The sequence below is a fragment of the Ascaphus truei genome, chromosome 14, assembly GCF_040206685.1.
Source record: "Ascaphus truei isolate aAscTru1 chromosome 14, aAscTru1.hap1, whole genome shotgun sequence".
NCBI lineage: Eukaryota > Metazoa > Chordata > Amphibia > Anura > Ascaphidae > Ascaphus > Ascaphus truei.
In genome coordinates, this window is record NC_134496.1 from 28,362,750 (window position 1) to 28,385,625 (window position 22,876).

The window sequence follows — 22,876 nt, forward strand, 5'->3', positions numbered from 1 at the left end:
GGGAATGTAACAAAATGTTCTGTGAAATGGTCAAGCTCGAAGCATTTTTATTGAAGACTTCCAAAATGACAAGAGTTCTTTTCGCTCCCAGGCAGAGAGTGAAGGCTTCAACACAATGGTCAGTTCTGCTAAAAGCATCAACAAAATAACACTGGAATAATTATTTAGGCCCCGACTGAATGTGCGGTGAAGCAGTCATCCCAATGCTGCAGACCATTCTAGTCACAAATCATTTGAATGGAGCGGCTCTCTCCTGCAGCAGCGTGAAGTCATCTTCATGGCATATTATTATTATCTAGCTTTTCCGTGGCATGGGTAACTTGTATATGTTTTGTTGTTTTAACTGAAGTCTCCCCATTCATGTGTCGTCCGCCAACACATTGCCACCTCCTCCAACACTGAAGGTTACATTTTATGCAGAATACAGGATACAACCACTCACTCAGTTTGACAGAACCGTCCATTCCTAGAAGCACGTTGTCACTCTTGATGTCTCTGTGGATGACCTGGTTGGCATGTAAGAATTCCAATGCTTGCAAACACTACAGCGAGAAACAGATATAACAGGTCATATTCTAATGCAGAACAACATATCACTATAGCCCAAGAGTGGCCAACTTCCGTCCTCAGGCCACCAACAGGTTAGGTTTTAAGGATAACCCTGCTTCAGCACAGTCAATAACAGTCACTGATTGTGCCATCCATGCTGAAGCAGGGATATCCTTAAAACCTGACCTGTTGGTGGCCCTTGAGGACTGGAGTTGGCCACCCCTGCTCTGGATATTTCTACTACTTAATAATGTACTCCATGGAAATCTATTTAAATGTGTCTTTCTTTAGCCCTGACATGGTTTGGTACAGAGAACATTGGAGAAAAATGCTTGTAACCGTTGGGTGATTCAAGATTTCTCACTGGTAGTAGTTGATTTGCTGTTGACACAGGGAGACAGATCACACTTCCTTCTAGGTTATCTATTTCCCACCATACATTGATGGAGGGTAGGTACGTACTTAAATCACTTCAATTCTACAAACTAAAGGCCATTTATCTGACATTTCTGGCAAATTCTTATTTTTTTTTTTTTTTTTGCAATAACCAGTGCATTAATTTCAAGAATAAAGTTTTTATTTATTTCTGCTAGAGAAAGAACAACAAATTGTAACCAAAGCGCATTAGTGGAATCACTCAATTAATCTTTAGTTAAAAATTTTTTTTAAATAAAAGGGGGTTTGGTGTGTAAAGTGGCACCTACCTCTCTACACACAGCGGCTATCTGTGCCTCGTCCATGCAGGTCTCTGTGACCACGTCTGTGAGTGATCCCCCAGCGAGATATTCCATCACCACAAACAGCTCGTCCCCCACTAGGAAACTGCGAGAGGAACACATTGTATTTAACACAACTGCACATGGTGAGCGACAGAGCCATCTCCTAATGTAGCAAAATTACAAGCTCTGCGCCAAGAATATCTCAAAATGGGTAATATGAACAGACAACAGAGGGAATAAATATTACATATGATCAGGCTAAGAGGCGTAACATGCAATAGCCATTATTACTCATTAATGATCAACTGAATCACATCCCTCCCAATCGTCAAAATCTCACCTCAGCAAAGCATTTGCATGATTTAGGCCGGAGGCCACTCCTTGCACTCCAGATGCATTTACATGCCACCCTAAATACTGGTATATTCCCTACAGCACATTGCTCTTGTAGTATTGTATTGTAAGTATCCCATTATTCCCTGTAGATTGTAACATCTAATTAGAAATGGTTGGTTTCCAGTACCTGTCTAAGAAGTTTACAATGTTCGGGTTTTTAAGTTCTTTCATCACAAGAATTTCGTTGATGATCAGCTCTTTCTTGGGCTGCTTCTGCAGATTAATCTGTTTGATAGCGACCTACAGATAAAGGTATAGATCGACAATTAGTTCAGTGAAAAAAAAAAAAAAAAATTCCTGTGCATTTGTTTCTTATTGCTAAAGGTTACTGGATCAAAGTGAACCCAATACCAGTGATATAATTAGGGGATTATGTGTGAGCACCTAAAACACACACATTTAAAAATAAACAAACAAACAAATAAATAAATATATATATATATATATATAATTTATTTATTTTTTTGTGATTGGGAGAACCTGAAACACGGAAGGGTTTCTCAATCATCAAACTACAAATTAACGCCAGCGCTTAACCAGCTGCAGCCTCTGCCCAGAACTTGGGGCAATATTATGGGAAATAAGGAAGAATTCTTGAAAAGGAAATTTACACTGACAGCAAAGTGGAGTCAGACATTGAAGCAACACTTACAAATCAACTCTGAAGTTCTCATTCTGTAACAATGAGCAATGGAGTAGGGTTGTTAGAGAAAAGGATTACTGCTCAGCATAAATATGCTGATATGAACAAGTTTATCTGCCTAAAAAATTTCTACAGGAAAACATTGGCTACTAAATCGATCTTACCTCTTGACCCGTTGCTACATCAGTAGCGGTGAAGACCGTCCCAGAAGCGCTGTAAGGGAATAATAGAAGCCATTGCTTAGTACCCAATGTGCAACTAGGGCAAGCAACGCGTCATCTGAAAGAGTGGTTTAGTGGAAAGACCACTTACTTTCAAGTGAATGGAGCCAGCTTATGACCTAGGGCAAGTCATTTTATCTCATTTTCCTCAAGCCCCCAAATTTGGGACATGGACGCAGTGCAACGTCAAAATGATATGTACATCTTTGTGTACATTATCAGCACTATATAGGACAATATAATTTCCAGATGCCCTCTCAGTAAATGACCGCAGTTTTTGAATTGTAAATAACCACACAGAATAAAAGGATGCCTGTGTATGCTCATGATGTTCTTACAGTAAAAAGGCAGAACAGCAGATACCTAATGGGAATGTAAACAACATACAGGGCACAATTGGTTAAATAGTGTTGTGCATTACATGTTTGGTGGGAAACATTTACCATCCAGGAAAATGCAACTGCTACAACATAAAGGAAGTACTGGGAATCACGGTAGTTTTCCAACCAGCTAATGTGCAAAACTGACATATTGGGGATGTTCAAAAATGCTGACCCTTCCACCCTCTGGCCTCCGATCTATGCTGGAGAGGCTGCGGACAAAAGGGGGACATGGCCCACATTTGGTGGTCATGCCCAGAAATACAGAAATATTGGCTAACCATACAAACTATAATAAAAGAGGTCACAGACCTCACAATACCCATTGATCCGCTGACCTACTTATTGGCCAGGCCAATGGAGAATATTGACCGCCCAATAAGAAAATTAATCTCCTTCATTCTTACAGCGACGAGATGTGCGGTGGCTTCCTCATGGAAGAAGGTATCAACCCGCCCCTCCCCCCCCCAAGCAAACAGTAAAGAAAAGGATCCATGAAGTAATGCTAATGGAAAAGCTTTCAGCCTTTCTGAAAAGAATCACAACGTCCTTTTATAAAGTTTGAGAACCTTGGCTGACAGCCAACAGGATAGAAACCCCCATACATAAAAAGGGGATGACCTAGGTATCAGAGAGAAAATATGCAGGACAGGTTCCTGGTGGACGGATAAGGAGGTCGAGAACCACCCCCCCTCCCCCCTTACTCTTTCCCCTCCCCCTTTCTTTTTCTCTCTCTCTTGCCTGCCCTTTTCGGTCCAACAAAAGGATCGGAGGCATGGCGAGGCTTTCAATGTGAAAAACAAAAAACCCTGTATTAGGCTAAGATATGTCTGCATGTATGTATAATGTATAAATGCCTAATAAAAAAATTTGAAACAAAAAAAAAAAAATGCTGACCCTGACGTCATCCCACTCTTTCCAAAATATACAAGAAAATCCCTTAATGTTTGTAAGGGATCCTCTGCTGCAGGTTACCAGTGAATTACAGGTCAGGAGAGCAGGCAGTGCAATAAAATAAAAATGTCAGGTATTGCAATGCTCTGAAGGACGAGGTTACGTTCAAAATTGACATTTTCTATCAAAGAATCTCTGGGACATATCACCCGAGTCGCCCCAAAGGCATCTCCCTAAGATAGGCTCCCCCATATGCCTTCACTGCCCCGTCCATTAAGCCAGCCTGGAGGGGGTTAACAGCATGGACAAAAGTAACTTCAAAGACCACCTGGAGTTCATCAGCCCCTCCCCTGAACCCCTTGCATATCTGATGTGTGGTACTGTGTGCTGCTATGCTGCCATTTTCATTTCAAACAAAAACATTAAATAAGGTATGGTGGGTAAAAAAGTGACAAAACCCCTCCACCATACAACAAATAAAAATACCACTTGTGAGCACATTCACATGTCTCAGACAGGTTTGCAACTCTGCTTTTCATCATTATCGTCTAGCATGCAATGCTTTCACTGCAGCCAAGGATTCTGGGAAAAGAGATGCAAATGAGCACAGTGAGTACCCTTTTACTTCTAATCCATTTTAACATGGATGCCTACAAGTATATGCCTGACATATTACACAGCTTTCAGCACAGCCTGAGTTAAACAATTGCATAGCAAGTAAAGCTGTTCTTTTGGGTCTCATAAGTTTGAGGATGATTATACTGGCTTTGCAATATGAAGCTGGGATAGGTTTCAACCACGAATAAAATAAGTTATGGTGGGAAAAAGTGACAAACCCTCCACCTTACAGCAAATACAAATATCACTTGTGAGCACATCCACATGTCTCAGACAGGTCTGCAACCCTGCTTTCACCATTATCTCTTAGTATGCTTTTGCTGCAGCAAGGGATTTTGGGAAATTACATGCAAATGAGCACACATTTCTACCAACGAATCTCTGGGACATAACACTTAAGTCGCCACAAGAGCGGCAGCCAAACGGTGTCGCCATTTGCTAATGCTTGGCAATGTTACAGCTGCTATATTTCAATCTGAAACCCTCAACCCAATGTTCCAATTTACATGCCTTATAGATTGTAAGCTCCTTGAGGCAAGGCCTCTTATAACACTACATTGCAGGCATAATCTACCTCTCCTAACAATTGTAATCTCATCTGTAATTGTTACATTTGCCCATAATCATCTCTATGAAATGTCTGTAAATTGAATGTAACACAATAATTGTATTTAAGTGTAGTTGTTCTCAAACTGACTAAAAGTATTGCGGTGCTCCCTTAAGTGGAAGCGTGTTTTTACTTAAAAAATAATAGATTTTGCTAAAATGAAGGAGCTTTAGGACTTATATTTGTTACTGTGTGAACAGGCTGGGGGAAGAGACGGCTTAATATGATTCCAACAATAAACACAGATACTCACCCTTGTCCAATCTTTTCAAATCTGGTGTACTTTTTCTTGGGATCCCCTATGCTCACTATAGTTCCTACAGACAAACAGAACAGGAAGAAACTGCTTAGAAAAGCAACAGATTCACAGCCATTTGGCAACATATATGTGAAATTCACTGCATAGACCAGTGGTTTTCAACTGTTTTTTGGTTAAGGAAACCTAGAATTAGATTGTGAAATTCTGGGGAACCCCAACCCTCTCCCTTCCATTAGTCCGCCTGTCTCTCCCTTCTTCCTGCCATTTTTCGCCATTTTTCACCACACACACAAAATACAAAGTATATGAACATACGGAGCTTATCCATGATCTCTTCGTCGCTCATCTTCGTTTTCTTTTTCTGCCTGTCGGAGCTCTTCGCTGCGCTGTCTGTGCAGTCAGCAGGGGGAGGTATGGGGTCAATCACAGAACGGGTGTACATCTTCCATATGAACACAAACAGGGTAAGTAACATTATTAAATGTTTAAACTCAACAGTAACAAAAAGCAGGAGTTTAAAAGTATGACACGGTAATCAGTAAGGACATACTGAGTGTTAACAATCCAAGTCTTAGGCTTTGACATATACAGATATAACATATTGTAACTATACAAAAATGATAGACACCACTGCAGCAGCGATAGCGAGTTAGTGCTTTGGTGATAACGTAGTACCCAAGTTGATTTTCAGGACAATGTTTCATTAAAATTTGGAGCGTTTAATTGAGCTATGAACATACACAGAGTTTGGGGAGCACGGAGAGAAACAAGAGATATACATCAAGATATAGCAATATGAGGAATGAGAGAGTATTTAGACGAAGCAGGGAGTGAGTGTTGGGATGTAGCTCACCGATTTAGTGTGTTCTGGTCGTGGAGCGATAATAGGGGGAGGGGCCTCTTCATCATCGTCTTCGTCTGTCGCTGCGGTCTTTTGCTCAGAGCTTTTCGCGTTTGGCTGAAGGAAACAGAATAAGTACGATGTGAAAGCTCATCTGACTGTATGACAGCAGAACCCTCCACAGTGAATAGACTGTGTGTATGGGGGGCGGGGAGGGATTTACTGGAAACACATGCAGATAAAATTAAAGTTATGGCACAAAATGAAATACTCACTGCTGGGGACACACCAGAGGGAATCCCATCTTTATCTAGAAAGAGATGAACATTACTTTTATGGGCTATAATGCAACAAGGGATCAGAAAAAAACTGCTCCCTTAAGTAACATATACTGTATTCTCGCACTTTTATATTTTTACTACCTGATTAAGACTAAATCAGCCTAGCTAAATTGGACCGAGAATAAGGTAATGATCGCTCCAGGCGAGATATCTCTGTGGGGGGCAATACACCTTAATGGATGGCTGCTTGAGGTACAAGGAGCCAAAAATATCAAACAGGTAAGAGGTGCTACATCAGTGAAACTAAACATAGGGATCTCATTGTACATTTGGATTTACTAAACAGTGGTTAGCCTCAATGTAACAAAGACCTGTTTTTGAACATTTACTTAGTCTGGGCCCTCAACTCTTTCAGTGCCAGAAAAACCTGCAACATAGCATACCATTGCTAATATTTCTTATACAGGAGTCAACGTCTATACTGTGAGTTTATATACTATATGTGAACATATTTTTAACCACATCTCTGATCAGATAAACATTAGCATCTCTCCCTCGGTAAAGACGTTTATTTATTTTTGCCAGTTTACAAAGAATCAATGCTGCATTTTGTAATGTGTTTGGCTCATATATCTAAGCTCTGAGCTTGCCGCTTCAAACAGAACACTGCAAATTGTGTCACGGTCTTACCCGGGGCAGAGAAGCTCAAGTACTTCTGCTTGGCCGTATCTTTTGAGTCATAGAATTTCAGCACATCCAGCACAGCCTGGGGATTCTTCTTCTGCTCAAGCTTAGTGATGTTTGAGGTCTGCAGTAGCCGTGCCCACTGCTCTGGCATACCCTAATGAAACAAGAAACGCTCATGAAAGAGAAGCCTGGAGAGTGCTGCTCCCTCAAACACTTTCAGAGAGACTCGGCTTGTGCGGTTCAATGTCTCCAGTGGGTGTCAGCGTGATTGTGTGGAAAGTTTCCATGTCAATTTATAAATAGGAGAGACTAATTACACAAAGCACCTTGATATTTCTCTGTTGCAGAGATTTTAAGAAGCTGTAGAGCATATCTGAGCGTAGCTCCACATCGCTATTCCGATCAGTTTTCTTAAGAAGCATTCCATTACATAAACATCCTCCATCTCTTAACGTAAGTGTGTCAATAACTTTACATTGGGTTAAAAACTATATTCTCCTCTCCACTTTTTCTTCGGCCAGCCTGAATCACAGTGCACGCAACACTCACAGTGAATTCTCCTGTCACTGCATCAAAGCCCACATGGATGGTGTGTTCAAAGTCTGATGGCGGGGATATCTCCGGGCGCTCCTTATCTGTTTTCTTCCTTGCTGTACAAAAATAAAAAAAAAGAAAGACAAAAAGAAAGAAGATGGGAGGGCGACTTTTTTTTAGCCATGTCTCATAACACCAAATGTTTCATACTGTAGCCCTTTTACATTGCAAGGGATCCAGCATCCTATCTGTATCAGAACTAACATTTTCTAAAATGATAACTCTGTTGGCAAAACACAAACATATTACTCTCTTCAATGTCGTTTACAGTTCTAGTATCTATATTAGTCTAGTAAAATTTCAGATTTGGTGTAGGCTATGGTACCTTTTAAATGGTTTTAAAAAAAGCTCACAGCGCTTTTCTTCATTTGGAAGAGTTCACAGTACATATCAAAGACTTGTGAGATTCTGAATTTAATTTAATCTACGAAGAACTCTTATTCTATTAGGAAGTGTAAATTTATGAGAAATCCTTTTTTTAAATTTTTTTTAAAGAAGGACCTGCAGTGCATCAATGTAATTACCAAGATGTATAAACTCTACTAACAAAGGTGTGCTGAAGCAAGGAAACAATGACAATTGCAAAAGGCAACTGGGAAAAATGCCTCCACCTAGGTCAGGGGTGGGCAACTCCAGTCCTCAAGGGCCACCTACAGGTCATATTTTAAGGATATCCCAGGCTTTGACTAAGCCACTGATTGACCCACCTGTGCTGAAGCTGGGATATCCTTAAAATCTGACCTGTAGGTGGCCCTTGATGACTGGAGTTGCCCAGCCCTGATCCAGAGGTAGCTAATGTTTTGCACGTGTAAATCGGGAAGTTGGAAAATAATCGGTCCATAGATTTCAGGAAGCTTTTAATTATCAAACAGGAACACCAATATTGCTCTTAGTGATGAAGTGAGAAACTTCTCACTAGCAAGAGAGAAGAAACAGCGGGCAATGCTCGGCAATTATTGAGGCTGGACTGCGCTGGAGTAAAAAGTTATTAATTGACCATATGCAAAATGGATAAAAAGGGAAGGTCCCCCGCAGTAACTCTAACGCGTTTCACCCCTCATTCATTCATCTTTAGTGATGAAGTGGTTAATATACTGTAAGCATTACAAGAGGTTCTGTCGGAAGCTCAATAGAAACCGTAAAACCTCATTCACACTTATTTTCCCATTGCCAGTTGGATGCATGTATACAACCTGTAAAACATTGCGAGCCCTTTAAGCTTTTTATTTTTCCTTTCATGTTCAAATTTCTTTTTAAGGATTTGGTCATCAGATTTACATTGAAGGGGATTAAAAACTTGAGGAGAAATAAAACCTCTGGAAGTCTGGTGATCAACTGCAGGAGACGCTCATATTTGTGACACAAGATAAGACATCTGCTCTCAAAAGCTGCGTGCTGTCAGTACAGAAACATTGGGATTTGGCAGTGGAAGCACCTTGATTGGTTTCCCAGGTTTTTGACAGCTCACTGTAAATATTTGCCTTGAACACTTCTCTTACAGCCTCATACAGATAAAAACGGGATTTCGGATTCATGAACAACGCATAGCTTTAATTGGCTGTTACCTGGAAAGTGTTAAGAAAGGGAAGTCTTGCACAGAGACTCAGAAAATACCACCTACATAAAATACCTGTTCCTGGGAACAGTTCTGTATTTCCTGAATTGTGTTTGAAAACAGATGTTTATTAATGCTAACTGGGCAAGCAGGCTATAGTACTTGACAGTGTGTGTGTGTATGTATATGTGTGTGTGTGTGTGTGTGTGTGTGTGTGTGTGTGTGTGTGTGTGTGTGTGTGTGTGTGTGTGTGTGTGTGTGTGTGTGTGTGTGTGTGTGTGTGTGTGTGTGTGTGTTACATTATATGGGTAATGGATAGGGTTTTCTGTTTGTTGTATCCTTTCATTTTGAGAAACTGTTCTGCATCAATTGTAATTGTATGTTCTTGTAATCCTTTTTCTGTAATCTAACCCTGTATTTTTATATATATTAAAACATTTAATAAGTCAGCGGTGCGCAAACTCCCCGCGCCTGCGCCCCCCCACCTGCTCTGCTCCTCCGTTGTGCCCCCCTCCCTCTGACGTTACGTTATGTGACCCGCGGTGTCATTTGACGTCACATCTCCATGGCAACTGCGTCATTTGACACCACGTGGTCATAGAGACGCGTGACTGGAGCCAGGTAAGTAAGTTTACAGAGGCCTCGCGCTCTCTGCGAAGGACCTCTAAACGCCGCGACCCCCCAGAAAAGTCTCGCGCACCGCTGTAATAAGTGATGCTTTGGGCTCTGAATTAACTGTTACATGATCTGGAGAGTATTTACATTTTTGGACACAGTTTGCTGTTTTGCAAATTTGTGTGTATTAAAGTGCATAGTTGTTTCTAGAATAAACAGGGACCTTGGACCCTAGCAAATATTAATATTACATCTTATTTGCATAACTAACTATCTCGGGTGGTGGAAGTGTATAGATATGATTGCAATTAAGTAAGGGGTTAATATTAACTCATCTGGGGAACCTTGCGCAGGTTAAAGTTGCGTTGGCTAGAGTAGCCGTGTGCATTAACCCTGATTGCATATCTAAGCCGCGTGCCCACTTGTGTGCTGTTCGTGACAGGTGGTATATGGGGACGGATTTAGTAGAGATATTACTCATTTGAGGGACCTTGGCGGAGGTGAAAAGTGGAGCAGCCTGTGAGCCGAGTATTAACCCTTGTCCTGTATGCAGGTCACGTGCTCACGGGTGTGGCGTACGCAACTTCATATATGGAAGGCAGTGATTAATTTCTTGACTAAGGTGTAGTTTGTCATCTAGTTACAGTTTTCTGTTTCAAAATCGGAACTGGAGGTTAGAGACACACATTGGGACAATATAAAGTTGCAAGCAGAAAAACAAGTAACTAAATTGATCTACAGACTAGACAAGAAATTGTGGTATATTAATACCATGGAAACATATTTTTCTAGACCATGGTTCATGTAACAATGCTGCAAGAGCAATCTATGCTATGCAAGGTTCAACTGGAGCTCCAACTACCTACTTTTTCTCCTTTCCACAATGAAAAGTTATAGGCCCGCATTAGATTAATGACTCGTCAGAAGTCAGCATTATTTTAATTGCTACCTCACCTTTCTCTGTGCTGGAGAACATGGATATGATTTTATTCCTGGGTTTTCGCTCTTCGGGGATCAAGGGAAGAGGCTTCAGACTGTGATTGCTGGCCAGAGGGTCCTTTGTCCCCGAGCTGAAGATTGTGCTGCTCATGCGCACTGGAGGAGCTGGCGGCTTATCCTCGATCTCCCCGTTATCAGACATGATTCCTGGAGAAGAATCAGACCTAGACAGAGAGATCACACAGCATTACCCACTGTCTGAAATATATAACTGCAATAATCTGACGGGGGGGAAAAAATGCCTTTACTTTGCAGGTGTCATCAAGATTAATTTGTCATTGTCTAAATGATGCCTTTAGAACACTCATACTTGATAACCCCTTTGGAATTGCCACTAGGGGGAGGGAGCAGGAAAATTAAAAAGGGGGCTGAGCAGAACAGGAAGACCATACATCAGGGCCCTCCAGGTTAAATATCTTAAAATGTCAGATCAGAATAGAATTTATGAATAGAGGGTCCACAAGAGTATTATATCCAAAGTGCCATTACATTTAAAATCCCCTTTCGCTGCAGGAAGGCCGAAAAGTGACCACATCTCATGACAATCATGGTACGTCATATGGACAGCCTATGAGATAAAGACTTAGAAATAATTATACTTTAATGTTTTGAATGCATCTATAAACATCTTTACCATATACATTTACATTACTTTGGCTTACAGAGGAGTTTTCGTGTACAAAATTGCACTTCTTTGGGAAGTACAGCGTTAAGAGCAGCAGACAATGTACATTATTGTAGTTTGATATAGGTTACTGTGCTTTTCACACATGGACTTTTCGAAATTAAATCTGAAAAGCTATTAAAACACATGAAACCACCATTAACAAAGAAGAGATATTACATTTCTGAAGACTTTCACTCTATTGTAACTCCAATATATACTGAATAGTGGAAATGAGGCTTTACAACCTCAATGTCAGTCTGTTCCATGCTAGATTAGCAATAATGCCCACTCCTCTTGTGCACTGTCCTCTCAAACACTGAGAACGGCTCTGATTATTTTTTTGCAGTCATGTAACTTCCTTTTAAGCAGCAAAATAGCACATAATTTATTGGTGGTCATATGTCAAAATGAGGAAACGATGATATAATACTCTGACCAAGCTTAGCTTGCTGCCAGCCCTTCTGGCAGTGAAGGTGTTAAAGTTAGAAACAAAGATTACAGCAGATTAAATGCATTCCAATGTCCCTTGCCAAAGGATCTTTGCCCAAAGTTGGGGTTCTCAAACAGTGGGTCTGCCCTTCTGTTAACCTTTAGAGGGGGCGGGTGAGATGTGTTTTACTGTATTTTTGAATAGTCAAGCAGCTTGGCCCAGTGCCGGAGACCATAAATCTTGCTACATCAGTAATTTAGATTTGGGGGGGGGGGGGGGGGGATTTACTTTGTGGTGTGCATTCCTTATGCTCTCCTTTTCCTCTACCGTATTGGTACACTGTCTCTAATGGACCGCAAGGGGTTTGTGTTTGCACCCACGTTACTATTTGCTTATCTTATTTTCTGCCCATCGCTAGCAGGTGGTGTGTTCCACCATACCTGTTTATTTACAATAAACGTGGGAATGAGCACTATAACCCTGCTTCCTAGCTGTAATTTGCAGATACATACTCTGCAGCGGTGTTTCCTAACCGGGTGAGGGGGGTGTGGGGGGGGAGAGATACACACTGGGAAATACAAAAAGTGCCAAACAAAAAAAAGAAAGGGCATATAGAGAGAGAATGAAATACAGTGCTAATAGCAAACGTTTGGCGGTTTTCATTTTGTTTGGGGTTTGGGGGAGGGAGAGGCATTACAAATTGAATTCTTTAGAGCAGACGTTCTTAACTCCAGTGATCAAGACACCCCCAACAGGTCATGTTTTCAGGACATCCCTGCTTCAGCACAGGTGGCTTAATTAGTGGCTTCCAGCTTCAACATAGGTGGCTCAATTAGTGGCTCAGTGCTGAAGCAGGGATATCTTTAAAACCTGATCTGTTGGGGACTCTTGAGGACTGGCGTTGAGAACCCCTGCCATAGGGGTTTCTGAATGGGGAAGTGTGTGCAAATCAAGTGTTTTATTTCCCCTTATCCCACCCTGTCCTTCAGAGCCCAATAAAGATAACTACTTAGATTGTAAGCTCTTTCGGGCAGGGACTCCTTTCCCAATATTACTTTGTCTGAAGCGCTTATTCCCATTATGTGTTATATTGTGTCACATGTATTACTTCTATGAAGCGCTACGTACATAAATGGCGCAATATATGAAAAAGATATACATACATACATAAAGATAAGGGGAGGTGGGGATAGAGGACTGTACAAGTACTGTACTTGCTGATTAGTAACAATCACACACAAGGGAACAGCTAGAGAAAATCAAAACCCCTTCCAAGTCTAACTTTAAAAGAAATTAAACATACTTAGGTGTCAGGTTTGGGTGGGTTTTTTTTATTTAAAAAATAAATAATGTAGCAATCACCCAGATGAGACCCCTTGTCACTGGAATTGATTCATTTTGATCCTAAGGAGGGTTTTACCCTTTAAAGCTGCAATCCCCTCCAAAAGACTATAGTTTACCTCAATGATTACATCTTGCCCCCTGAGCAGGTCCTGCTCCCTTTTTTTGTATTTAAATAGCAATCCTGGCTACTCCATTTTTTAGATTTATTTAATCTTGCCTGAATTGACCCCCCCAAGAACACAATAACTTCACAGATGTTACAGCCTTAATTCTCACATGCCAAAATGACATTGAATATCCAAAGTAAACCAACACTTAGTTTTTTGTTTAATTTTTTAAGACAATGTAATAAATTGGTAAAATCAGGCAGACAACCCAAACTCAAAGGCATGATTTAATAAACCCAGCTAGTTTTCGCTCGTCCAAGGTTACTACAAGTTTTCAGGTAAGATTACGTGTCTGCTAGCCGACAACTCGGATGAAAAAAAGAAACCGATTCAAACCGGATTTAAAGAGACACTCCTGTTAACACAATGTGTTTTTTTTTAATACAAGTTTGAAGCAGAGGGTCTCAGGAGCTTAAGTGCATCCATTTCAGCTCTGGGGCACCCCTTCTTCCAGAGATACATACCTCCGTAGGTACTGCCCGTATCGCAGCACAGTTTAAAGCTCCCACGTCACGTGGCTAATAGGAAGACACAAGGAATGACGTTCATATTGGCCCGCAGGACTATAAAACCGCCATATTGTGAACCCAGTCAGGGCTCCTACTGGCAGCACCTACGGAGGAAAGTATCTCAGGAAGCAGGGGGTCCCCGGAGCTGAAATCAAAACAATTCAAACCTATTTTAAAAAAAAAAACAAATTAATTGTCGCTAGGATTGCCTCTTTTAACAACTCTTGCAACAGAGTTCACACAACCTCACAGCGTGCAAGATTTGTAATGAAACTCAGTTAAAATTCCCTCCCTGGGCAAACATTCCATATTTATAAAATGTTAGCAGAAAAAGATGCATTGAGTCACCTCTCGCTTTCAAGTATGTCCTGGGGACAAGGCTGTCAAACCTACCTACAGTAGCATGAAATACAATTTGTAAATAGACAAAGATGGAGACCACTGTAAACCCCCGTTTATGCTCTCCTTTGGGCCACCTTCATAAACATATGTCCTCTAGCTTTTATTGTACTAAATTAGCATTTCAGCAAGACACCTGCCCACTTAATGTATGTGCCACCATGTGTGTAGTTCAGACTGCTTACACAGGTGAATGAGTCATCCTGGCCATCTTGTAATAACGTCTGGGCATGCTGATCTGATTCATCCCCCCACTACATTCATACATACTTACTACACCCTGTTTATTAGCCTTAGAGGAAGTGAATTTGAGTGTAGATGAATTCAGGAAAGGAACAGTTGCATAAGCAGAGAACAGCAAGTGCAATGGAAACGGGTGAATAAATGAATAAATGAATAAATGAAGCGGTGGGGTTACATTAACCACTTCACCACCAGAGGGGTCTGCACCATTTTAGAACTGGGAGGCAGAATTAAAAACTATGTACCATCAGTTATCAGAGAGATCTAGATATTGCAAAACAGAGTTTATTTTCCAGGCTTAACATTTTGATTTAATAGAGCACAATAATTACAAAACTTTGGGAAAAATATTAAGAACAAATGAAATGCTATGAAATAGCCCAACATTACACAAATCGGATACTTGAATAAAAAGTTGTCCGTCTTAATACATTTTAATGCTTATTGCTGCCATGCATCAAAAAAAAAATTTTGTTTTAAAAAATACACCATTTAGTCTTTCAAGAAAAATAAACTTCTTTTTTAAATTGCATGATTCTTGCCTTTTCGTTCCTTTAAACCTCGCCTTTAAAAATATTCACTCACAATAAATTTCTCAACATCGATAGCTATTCAATTTCAGGTGCCAACTTGGAATACTAATGTTTCAGCAAGAGGCCGCATATGTGCCATTACCAATAACACCTTTATACGAGGAGTGTTTCACGTGACTCAGTAACGGCCCCTCCCGAGCAAAGCCGCAGGAGAATTCATAACTGCAATATTTATACAGGCTCAATGCAGGACTCAAGACTGAAGTACAGAAACATCTGTCTATAAATCTGGGTTTTGTATTCCGATACACATCCACAGGCAAATTACCATTTTCGGGAATAGCCATGTGTTGAGACTTTTGTACCGTGAAATTACTCTAATAGTTTAATATACTGATAAACATAAATACATCCAAAATCTGTACATTTTTAGGCTGCGTGGCAATCATTTTTTCTTATGAGTTTAACCACTTTTGAAGACCATAGATGAAAAAGGACATTTTTATTTTCCTGCAACAATCAGACCTAAAACACAGAGCAGTTCTTAGCAAAATCACATGGGGAAAAAAAGTTATGTAAAAGAATAGTATATTTTGGGGCAGTTTAGTGAAAGTGAGCCTTTGAGGCAACAAAATATGTCCAACCTCCAAAAACATGTTTTTAAAAAAAAAAAAAAATCTTCCCTAAAATGCATCTTTTTAGTGTTTTTTTACCATATACATCAAGTAGATCTGACAAACTCTGCTAGTGCTCTGGTGAAACCTATCGGAAGGAGTAGGTGTGATTAAGTAAAAATGCCAAGTACAGTATTTGTTAACAGGGATTTCAGAAATTGTCAGTCATTTACACATATTTGATGCAGCAGATAGACATGAGGTCCCAACAAACAGCATGATTTATATATACTGTGATATCTAAGAAGTTGGGTCCACAACCATAAATGCAGAAGCATAACAAATTCGTCTTATATTAAGAGACTATTGTTAGAATTGTAGAAAGGGTGCCATATGGCAGAGGATTTTCCATTATTGCAACTCCAATGTATACAATCACGTTTGACTGCACACTTATTATAATACATTTTTATTTACTTATAAAATGCTGCTTTGATGGAGCAAATATATACAGTAGTGCAAACTATATGCTATTAACACTAGAATTGCAATGTATCCATTTCATAAGGGTCGTCGATTTATGTAAAGGTCATGGCATTGTTGTTTGTAATAATTTCACTGAGGTGAACAGATTGTCACTGCTCAATGGAAGCTTTCTGCACTGCAAAAGGTTAATTGGGCTGTGGAGCGCATGTTAACTCCCTCTACCCTCAGAGAAATACAGCCATTGTTCTCTATTTGCCTGGTTGTTTATTCAGCAGAGCAAGGCACCTGCAGCACTGGCAGCTAAGTTCACACTGCAACAATCTCTTCCCTCTCCAGAAATTTCGGAGGGAAAGAAAAGGGGTCTGATCATTGGTGAAAACAAAACAGAAACCCAGTCTTGAGACGTTCACAATGCACACACTGCTAGTAGCAAATATTTTTATGTATCCCTTGAACATGCTATTGTCTGAAAATTCATGCGTCATTTGATGCCAACTAAAAGGATTTCCCAAAAATAAATGAGTTCATTTAACTATTCCATAATGTATTTTCTATGGAGCGGTGCCCAAAATTGTACTCCATATTCAAGGTGTCGTTTTAATAATGCTTTATAAAGGGGTATAATTATGTTTACTTCCCTTCCATCCACTGCCCGTTTAATGCAAGATAAGATCTGGGTTGCCTTTGCAGCTACTGCATGACTTTGGGTACCATTGCTAAGCCCGCTGTCTACAAGCACTTTAAAGCTGCAGTTCAGTCTTTTTTATTTTTATTTATTTATTTTTTTACTTCAATAGTTTCATGTGTGCAATCTCTAATTACCTAAAGAACTGTATAGCTGCAGGTCAATTCGTTCTCCATGTATTGATAGGGCGAAATTTGGTGACATAATTAGTGAAGGGATCTGTTTTTCTTCTGCTTGTCTGTCAGTGGAAGCTCATGAATATTCATGAGCACTCCTGCACTGACATGTGCTAGAGGGAGGGCAGGGCTGACAAAGGGGTGTGCCAGGGCTTGTGACAGGACATGAAGGGGCAGTGCCTTAGCAAATGACTGTTAAAATAGAATACAAGAAAATTGGTCTTTCAAAGTTGTTTTTTTTAAAACAGAAAATGCTAAAAGTATTTTTTCTTACTACAGAACTGATTTATTAAAAAAAACACACATGCAGGATATTGCCTGAACTGCAGCTTTAAATCATTCTCCATTAAAGGCAAACGAACAGAGCAGTCCAAATATCAGTGCGACAGAGCCTTGAACAGGTTAAAGATGAAACATTCATTCTTCTTAATGTCCCTTAATGTGAGCCATTTGATACATTCATTGGAGTATAGAATCAAATCCTTGTGCAGGCTCTAAAAGCACTCCAAATGCTATAAGCCCTAATGGTTTCTATTATTTTTTTATCTTGTGTTTATATGTTTGTTTGTCACCTCTTCGTATGGGAACTGCATCTGTTATCAGGGGTTGCTCACACGGGTCAATTACCCTTTATTGGTGTTTTTGATCTGTGCTGGTTACTGATACCTTGTGTGGAACCGTAGTAAAAGCCTTTGCAAAATCTAAGTAGACCACATCAATTGCATTACCCTAACGTGATTGGATACACTTGCTGCAACTGGGGTTAAGGTTCCTGCCCGGACCAGAAGGAGTGTATCTGAGGAATCCTCACGAAGCAAGTCATCAATCTCCAGAGTGGTAACATATACCCTAAACATGTCCTGCTTTTATGATTAATGTATGTTGTACGTGCAATGATTTATACTTTACTATTGTCACAATATAATTTCTTTACTACACTATCAGAGTCGTGCACTGTGTTTTCTCTTTTTTGCATTTCATTTAAGTGCCTTGGGGGAGACCGCAGAACCTGTAACTGCTGCACCACCACTGCTCATCTATTCAAAGCTTGCTAGGAAAAAATATTAAAATGGTTATCTACCACAATGTTGTATCTTTTCTACATAACATGTCAATTTTATAGGAGCAGTTCTGACTGCTCGCTTAATTTTTGGCCCCAGCTTTTTTTTTTTTTTAACATAGGAAGCAGGGGTTCTCTTTGCTGCTTTAATTCCCCTGCTTCCTCGGATACTTACATGGGATACTGCTGCCGGTAGCATCCCCTCCAGGGGAAGCAAAATGGAGTTGAAATCTACAGAATTACACAGGCCAATAGGAAGCCGCAAAATCTTTGGTCACAGCTTCTTATTGGTCCGTGTGACAAGAATGAAAAAAAAAAAAACAGGAAGTAACCAGCGGCACCTTCTCCAGTACAGTATCTCAGGAACCAGGGGGTCCCGGAGCTTAAAGTAACACTGTTCGATATTTGTATAGGTTCCAGTGAACCACTGTATTTGATTTATACATTCTGTAGTCAAGCTAATGTTGTATTGTCCTTTCCTGTCTAAACTGAATAAAAAATGTAAGTACAAAAAAAAAAAAAGTAACTGTTCAGCTTCTGGGACCACATCTGCTTCCCAGTGATATATAAAGGGGGCCCAAGAGGTAGCACTTAAATGTAGTACTTTTTGAGGTAATTCTTCATTGCTTGAATCTGCTACAAGAAGCATGTTTGTGGCATTGAAAAGCCTGAAAATAAGACACCGATTTAAAGAATTAAATGACTGCAGACTATATCATTTTATAGGTTCAGATTGTGCAACTTCATTTCCTAAAAAGGCATGCACGGGCAACTACAGCGTTAACGAACTTGTGCAGACTTTTCCCGTGCTGCACCCCCTGCACTCTGGAATTCGACAATCAGACTCACCCCACCATACATACATTTAAACGTTCTTTAAATCACACCTTTTCGAAGAGACTTATTCAACAATCCTTAAGCCAAGATTATAGTCCGTGCTGGCGCGTGTGCTCATCGCATCGCGAGCGCCACTCGCTCGAGCGATGTGTGAATTCAGATGGATGCAATTGGGGAGGCATCACAAAGTTGATTTGCCCACATTGGCTGAACCGCTCGCCAAACGTGGCCACGCTAGAAAAGACAAAAAAAAATTGTCTTTTAAAAAGGCGGTCGTGCCATCGTCCTCCGCGCACGAAAGCACTAGGGGCAACCTCCTACGAATTATGCCATTTGTGCTTGTCGCGAGCGCCATCGCACGGACTATAATCCTAGCCTTATGTTGATAGCCAAACATTGCTCAGAAAGTATCTCACACACAATTCCTTGCATCTCTACTCCCCCCCTCCGATTATCTCAGTTTACCTTAACACAGCGGTGCGCAAACTGGGGGAGGCGCGGGGTTTACAGAGGCCCCGCGAGCTTTCCAAAGGCACTTAAATTAAGTGCCGGCGGAGCTGCAGGGCCTCTGTAAACCTTTACTTACCTTGGCTCCACACGCATCCCCATGGCAACGCGGCGTCATTTGGTTATGGCAACGTGACGTCATGACGCCAGAGCCGACGCCGGAGCCAAGGTAAATGGGAGTGAGGGGGGGGCGCAGTGACCCCCGGCAGGGGGGCGCAGGGAAAAACGTTTGCGCCCCTTGCCTTAACATATATGTACTCTGTCCGTCCTACCACATTGTACTGCGGTGCAGAAAATGTTAGCGCTACACACACAAAAAAAAATATGAATATTAATAAAAGAGAATGATAAAAAACAAAACAAGGTTTACATAGCAAAGCAGAAAAAGCTTCTGCAGCCAGAAATTCTCTTACATGACTGAAAAGGTCTTGGAAACTTCACATCTCTGCCATCGACAGGAAAGATTGAATCAGTGTTTTTTTTTTTGTTAGTTGGTCTTCTCTTATTGGGGTGAGGATACATAACTATGTAATCCCTCCTCCTCATCTATAGGGCCTTACAATGCCCTGACAATGATTACAACAGTTAGACTGGGGCTGATTTTAGGATGCCATGTCACCAATCAGGAAGAAACTAAGCAACCACACAAAAAACAAAGATGTGTAGGTTGGTTAATTGCAAACATTTAGTCCATCTACACTCAGTTTGAGACATATTGAAATGTGCATTGATATAAAAACGCCAGTGCTTCTGCATTCTCGTTAAAGAACGAAAATTCCTCCTCTCTCTCTAAAATAGATGACATCTTTTGGTGTTTGGATGCTCTTGCAGTAACCCCACACATGCACATCTCTTTGGAGAGTAAAGTTGGGCCGCACGGATTATTTCACCTACACGAACAGGTGAAGAGCAGAAATCTTTCATTCATTTTCAAAACTCAGCCCAATGAAACCATTTAACAAGCTTACGATGCAGTAACCTCAACTTGACAGGAAAAAGGATACAGTGTTCTACAGGAGTAAGAATGTGTATATAAAAGGAAGTTCCGGCAAGGATTTCCTACTGGAGAACCACTCAAGTTCCTTATTAGAACTGTGTAAGGGTTTATTAGACATTAAACGAATGAAGACTCGCTCATCGTATCGTAGATTGTAAGCTCTTCGGGGCAAGGTTTCCTTTACTTTTAGGTTGAAGTGCTTATTCCCATTATATCTAATTATTTTGTTGCGTATATTACAGCCATGAAGCGCGATGTACATGGGTGGCACCAAAAAAGGCATTACTTATATACATTGTTGCAAACATGAATAACATGAAGAGAAAGGGAATTTAAAATAAAAAAATATTGTAAAAGTTTTTTTTTTAAGAAACGCACAGAGTACATTAACTTCAAATTATTAAAATAGGAAAATAATGAACGTCTCCCCCTCCAGTATCTGTTAAAATGCAGCCAACTAACCTTCCCCTTCTGCTAAATATAAACTAAAGCCCTAATGGCAGCTGTATCACAGTAATCCAACCTCCACTCTGACATTTAACTGTTGATGCACTAATCTGCCTCAACATTTCTTATATCAACAAGGACTGTAACAAACAGCAGTCCAATTCTTTTTAACATGGCACAATAAATACAGAATGTTTCTAGATAGATCACAATTTAGAAGTTTATAATCAAATTGAACCTCTCCTCCTACATACCTCCTCCACATTTTTTCTTTGCCAGCCCGGCTGCACTCCGAATTGCTGATCAGCATTTGCGCTTTAAATCACAGATACGTGCAGTGAAAGCATTTCAAATGTACAGGCATACCCCGCATTAACGTACGCAATGGGACCGGAGCATGTATGTAAAGCGAAAATGTACTTAAAGTGAAGCACTACCTTTTCCCACTTATCGATGCATGTACTGTACGGCAATCGTTAAATACGTGCATAACTGATGTAAATAACGCATTTGTAACAGGCTCTATAGTCTCCCCGCTTGCGCACAGCTTCGGTACAGGTAGGGAGCCGGTATTGCTGTTCAGGACGTGATGACAGGCGCATGCGTGAGCTGCCGTTTGCCTATTGGGCGATATGTACTTACTCGCGAGTGTACTTAAAGTGAGTGTACTTAAAGCGGGGTATGCCTGTATTGCTGTAAATTCAGTCTCGTATGAAGAATTACATTTGTGAACATGGTTCCATAGGCTTTTCTTTTGAAGTCTCAGTTCTGAGACCACTTGGTCTGCACCAAGTGTTGCCTCATTCTAATTGAGATGCTGTCCACACCTATATCCAGTGTTCGACAAACCTATACATTTGCTCGCCCCGGGCAAGTGGATTTAACCCCCGGGCGAGTAAATATTGGCCCATGCAGCACACGTTTGGTACTAGGTGGCGAGTAGATTTTTTGGTGATTTGTCAACCACTGCCTATATCCATTAAGTCAGTCCAGCAACTCTAAACTTGCAAGAGAGCATCCATGCTATTGGGCTCTTAAAAACATCCTGAAATACTTTCACTTAATGTCACTCAACAAAAACGTCACCAGTTTAGTTTAAAGCAAGTTTAAAGCAGAAGTGCCACTTAAGAAAATCCTACCTCGAGCACGCAAATTACACAAATACATATCACTTTTCGGTGGCTAAACATAAAACTGCAGTCAATGGCCCAGCTGCAGTAGTCTCATCTCCCTTCGGATCCAACTTCCATGAAGAGGGCCTTGGTCAGGTTGAGGATATCCCAGCTTCAGCACAGGTGGCTCAGAGGCTGTGCTGAAGCAGGGATAGCCTGAGCTGTTTGGGGGGAGGGAGGATTTGAGTACTGGGAGTTAAGCACCCCTGGTGTAGAAGATGCAGGACATCATTTAATTAATCACCAGATCCAGTAAGCAGAGATCTACAGCAACAGGTATACACACAGGCTTTACCACTCGCCATACAATTTACCAATTTGTAAACGATATGGCATTACTCCAGTGACAAGAGGTACAGGTTCTATACATGTATCATCACATAAGGAAGAGTTTCTGAGGTGCTAAAGATACCACACAGCCGACTTTCAGCTTCAGAACCTATTTGCGCCACACTCCTATTGCAGAATCCGTTCTGCTGTACTAGTTTCCACTATGGTCACAGAGACGAGAATAACAAGATGGGCACAGGTTTAGTAGACATTTCCTTAGGAAGGAAGGTAGAATGGCCTAAAAAGGTCAAGTTGTGCACCTTGCACTACATCAATGAAGAAGTGGGGAACCAATAAATTGTGAATGTGTGATGACGGAACAAAAACTGCAATAAAGGGTGCGGAGGTGGTGCTGGCAGGGATGGGGTTAATGATGAACAAAGAAAAGAAAGAAAGCTCCCTATTAGCCGCACAA

The 22,876-nt window shown here is 40.8% G+C and overlaps 1 protein-coding gene across 3 annotated transcripts in view; it reads right to left on the reverse strand.

The window, feature by feature from the left end:
• PAK2 (p21 (RAC1) activated kinase 2) overlaps positions 1–22,876 on the reverse strand; it is a 49,056-nt gene that overhangs the window by 14,441 nt on the left and 11,739 nt on the right. For 2 of the 3 annotated variants that reach the window (XR_012787993.1, XM_075570248.1), the window contains exons 2-12: positions 10,814–11,022; positions 7,645–7,745; positions 7,099–7,249; positions 6,403–6,437; positions 6,140–6,244; positions 5,602–5,728; positions 5,281–5,344; positions 2,472–2,520; positions 1,792–1,904; positions 1,254–1,371; positions 443–542 (exon numbers count right to left, since the gene is read on the reverse strand). Coding sequence is in view for 2 of the 3 variants with exons in the window: in XM_075570248.1 (XP_075426363.1) it covers positions 443–542; positions 1,254–1,371; positions 1,792–1,904; positions 2,472–2,520; positions 5,281–5,344; positions 5,602–5,728; positions 6,140–6,244; positions 6,403–6,437; positions 7,099–7,249; positions 7,645–7,745; positions 10,814–11,000 (1,150 nt within the window). In the remaining variant the exon portion in view is untranslated. Of the gene's footprint in view, positions 1–442; positions 543–1,253; positions 1,372–1,791; positions 1,905–2,471; positions 2,521–5,280; positions 5,345–5,601; positions 5,729–6,139; positions 6,245–6,402; positions 6,438–7,098; positions 7,250–7,644; positions 7,746–10,813; positions 11,023–19,058; positions 19,243–22,876 lie in introns of all 3 variants that reach the window. The other variant, XM_075570249.1, reaches the window with a different exon arrangement.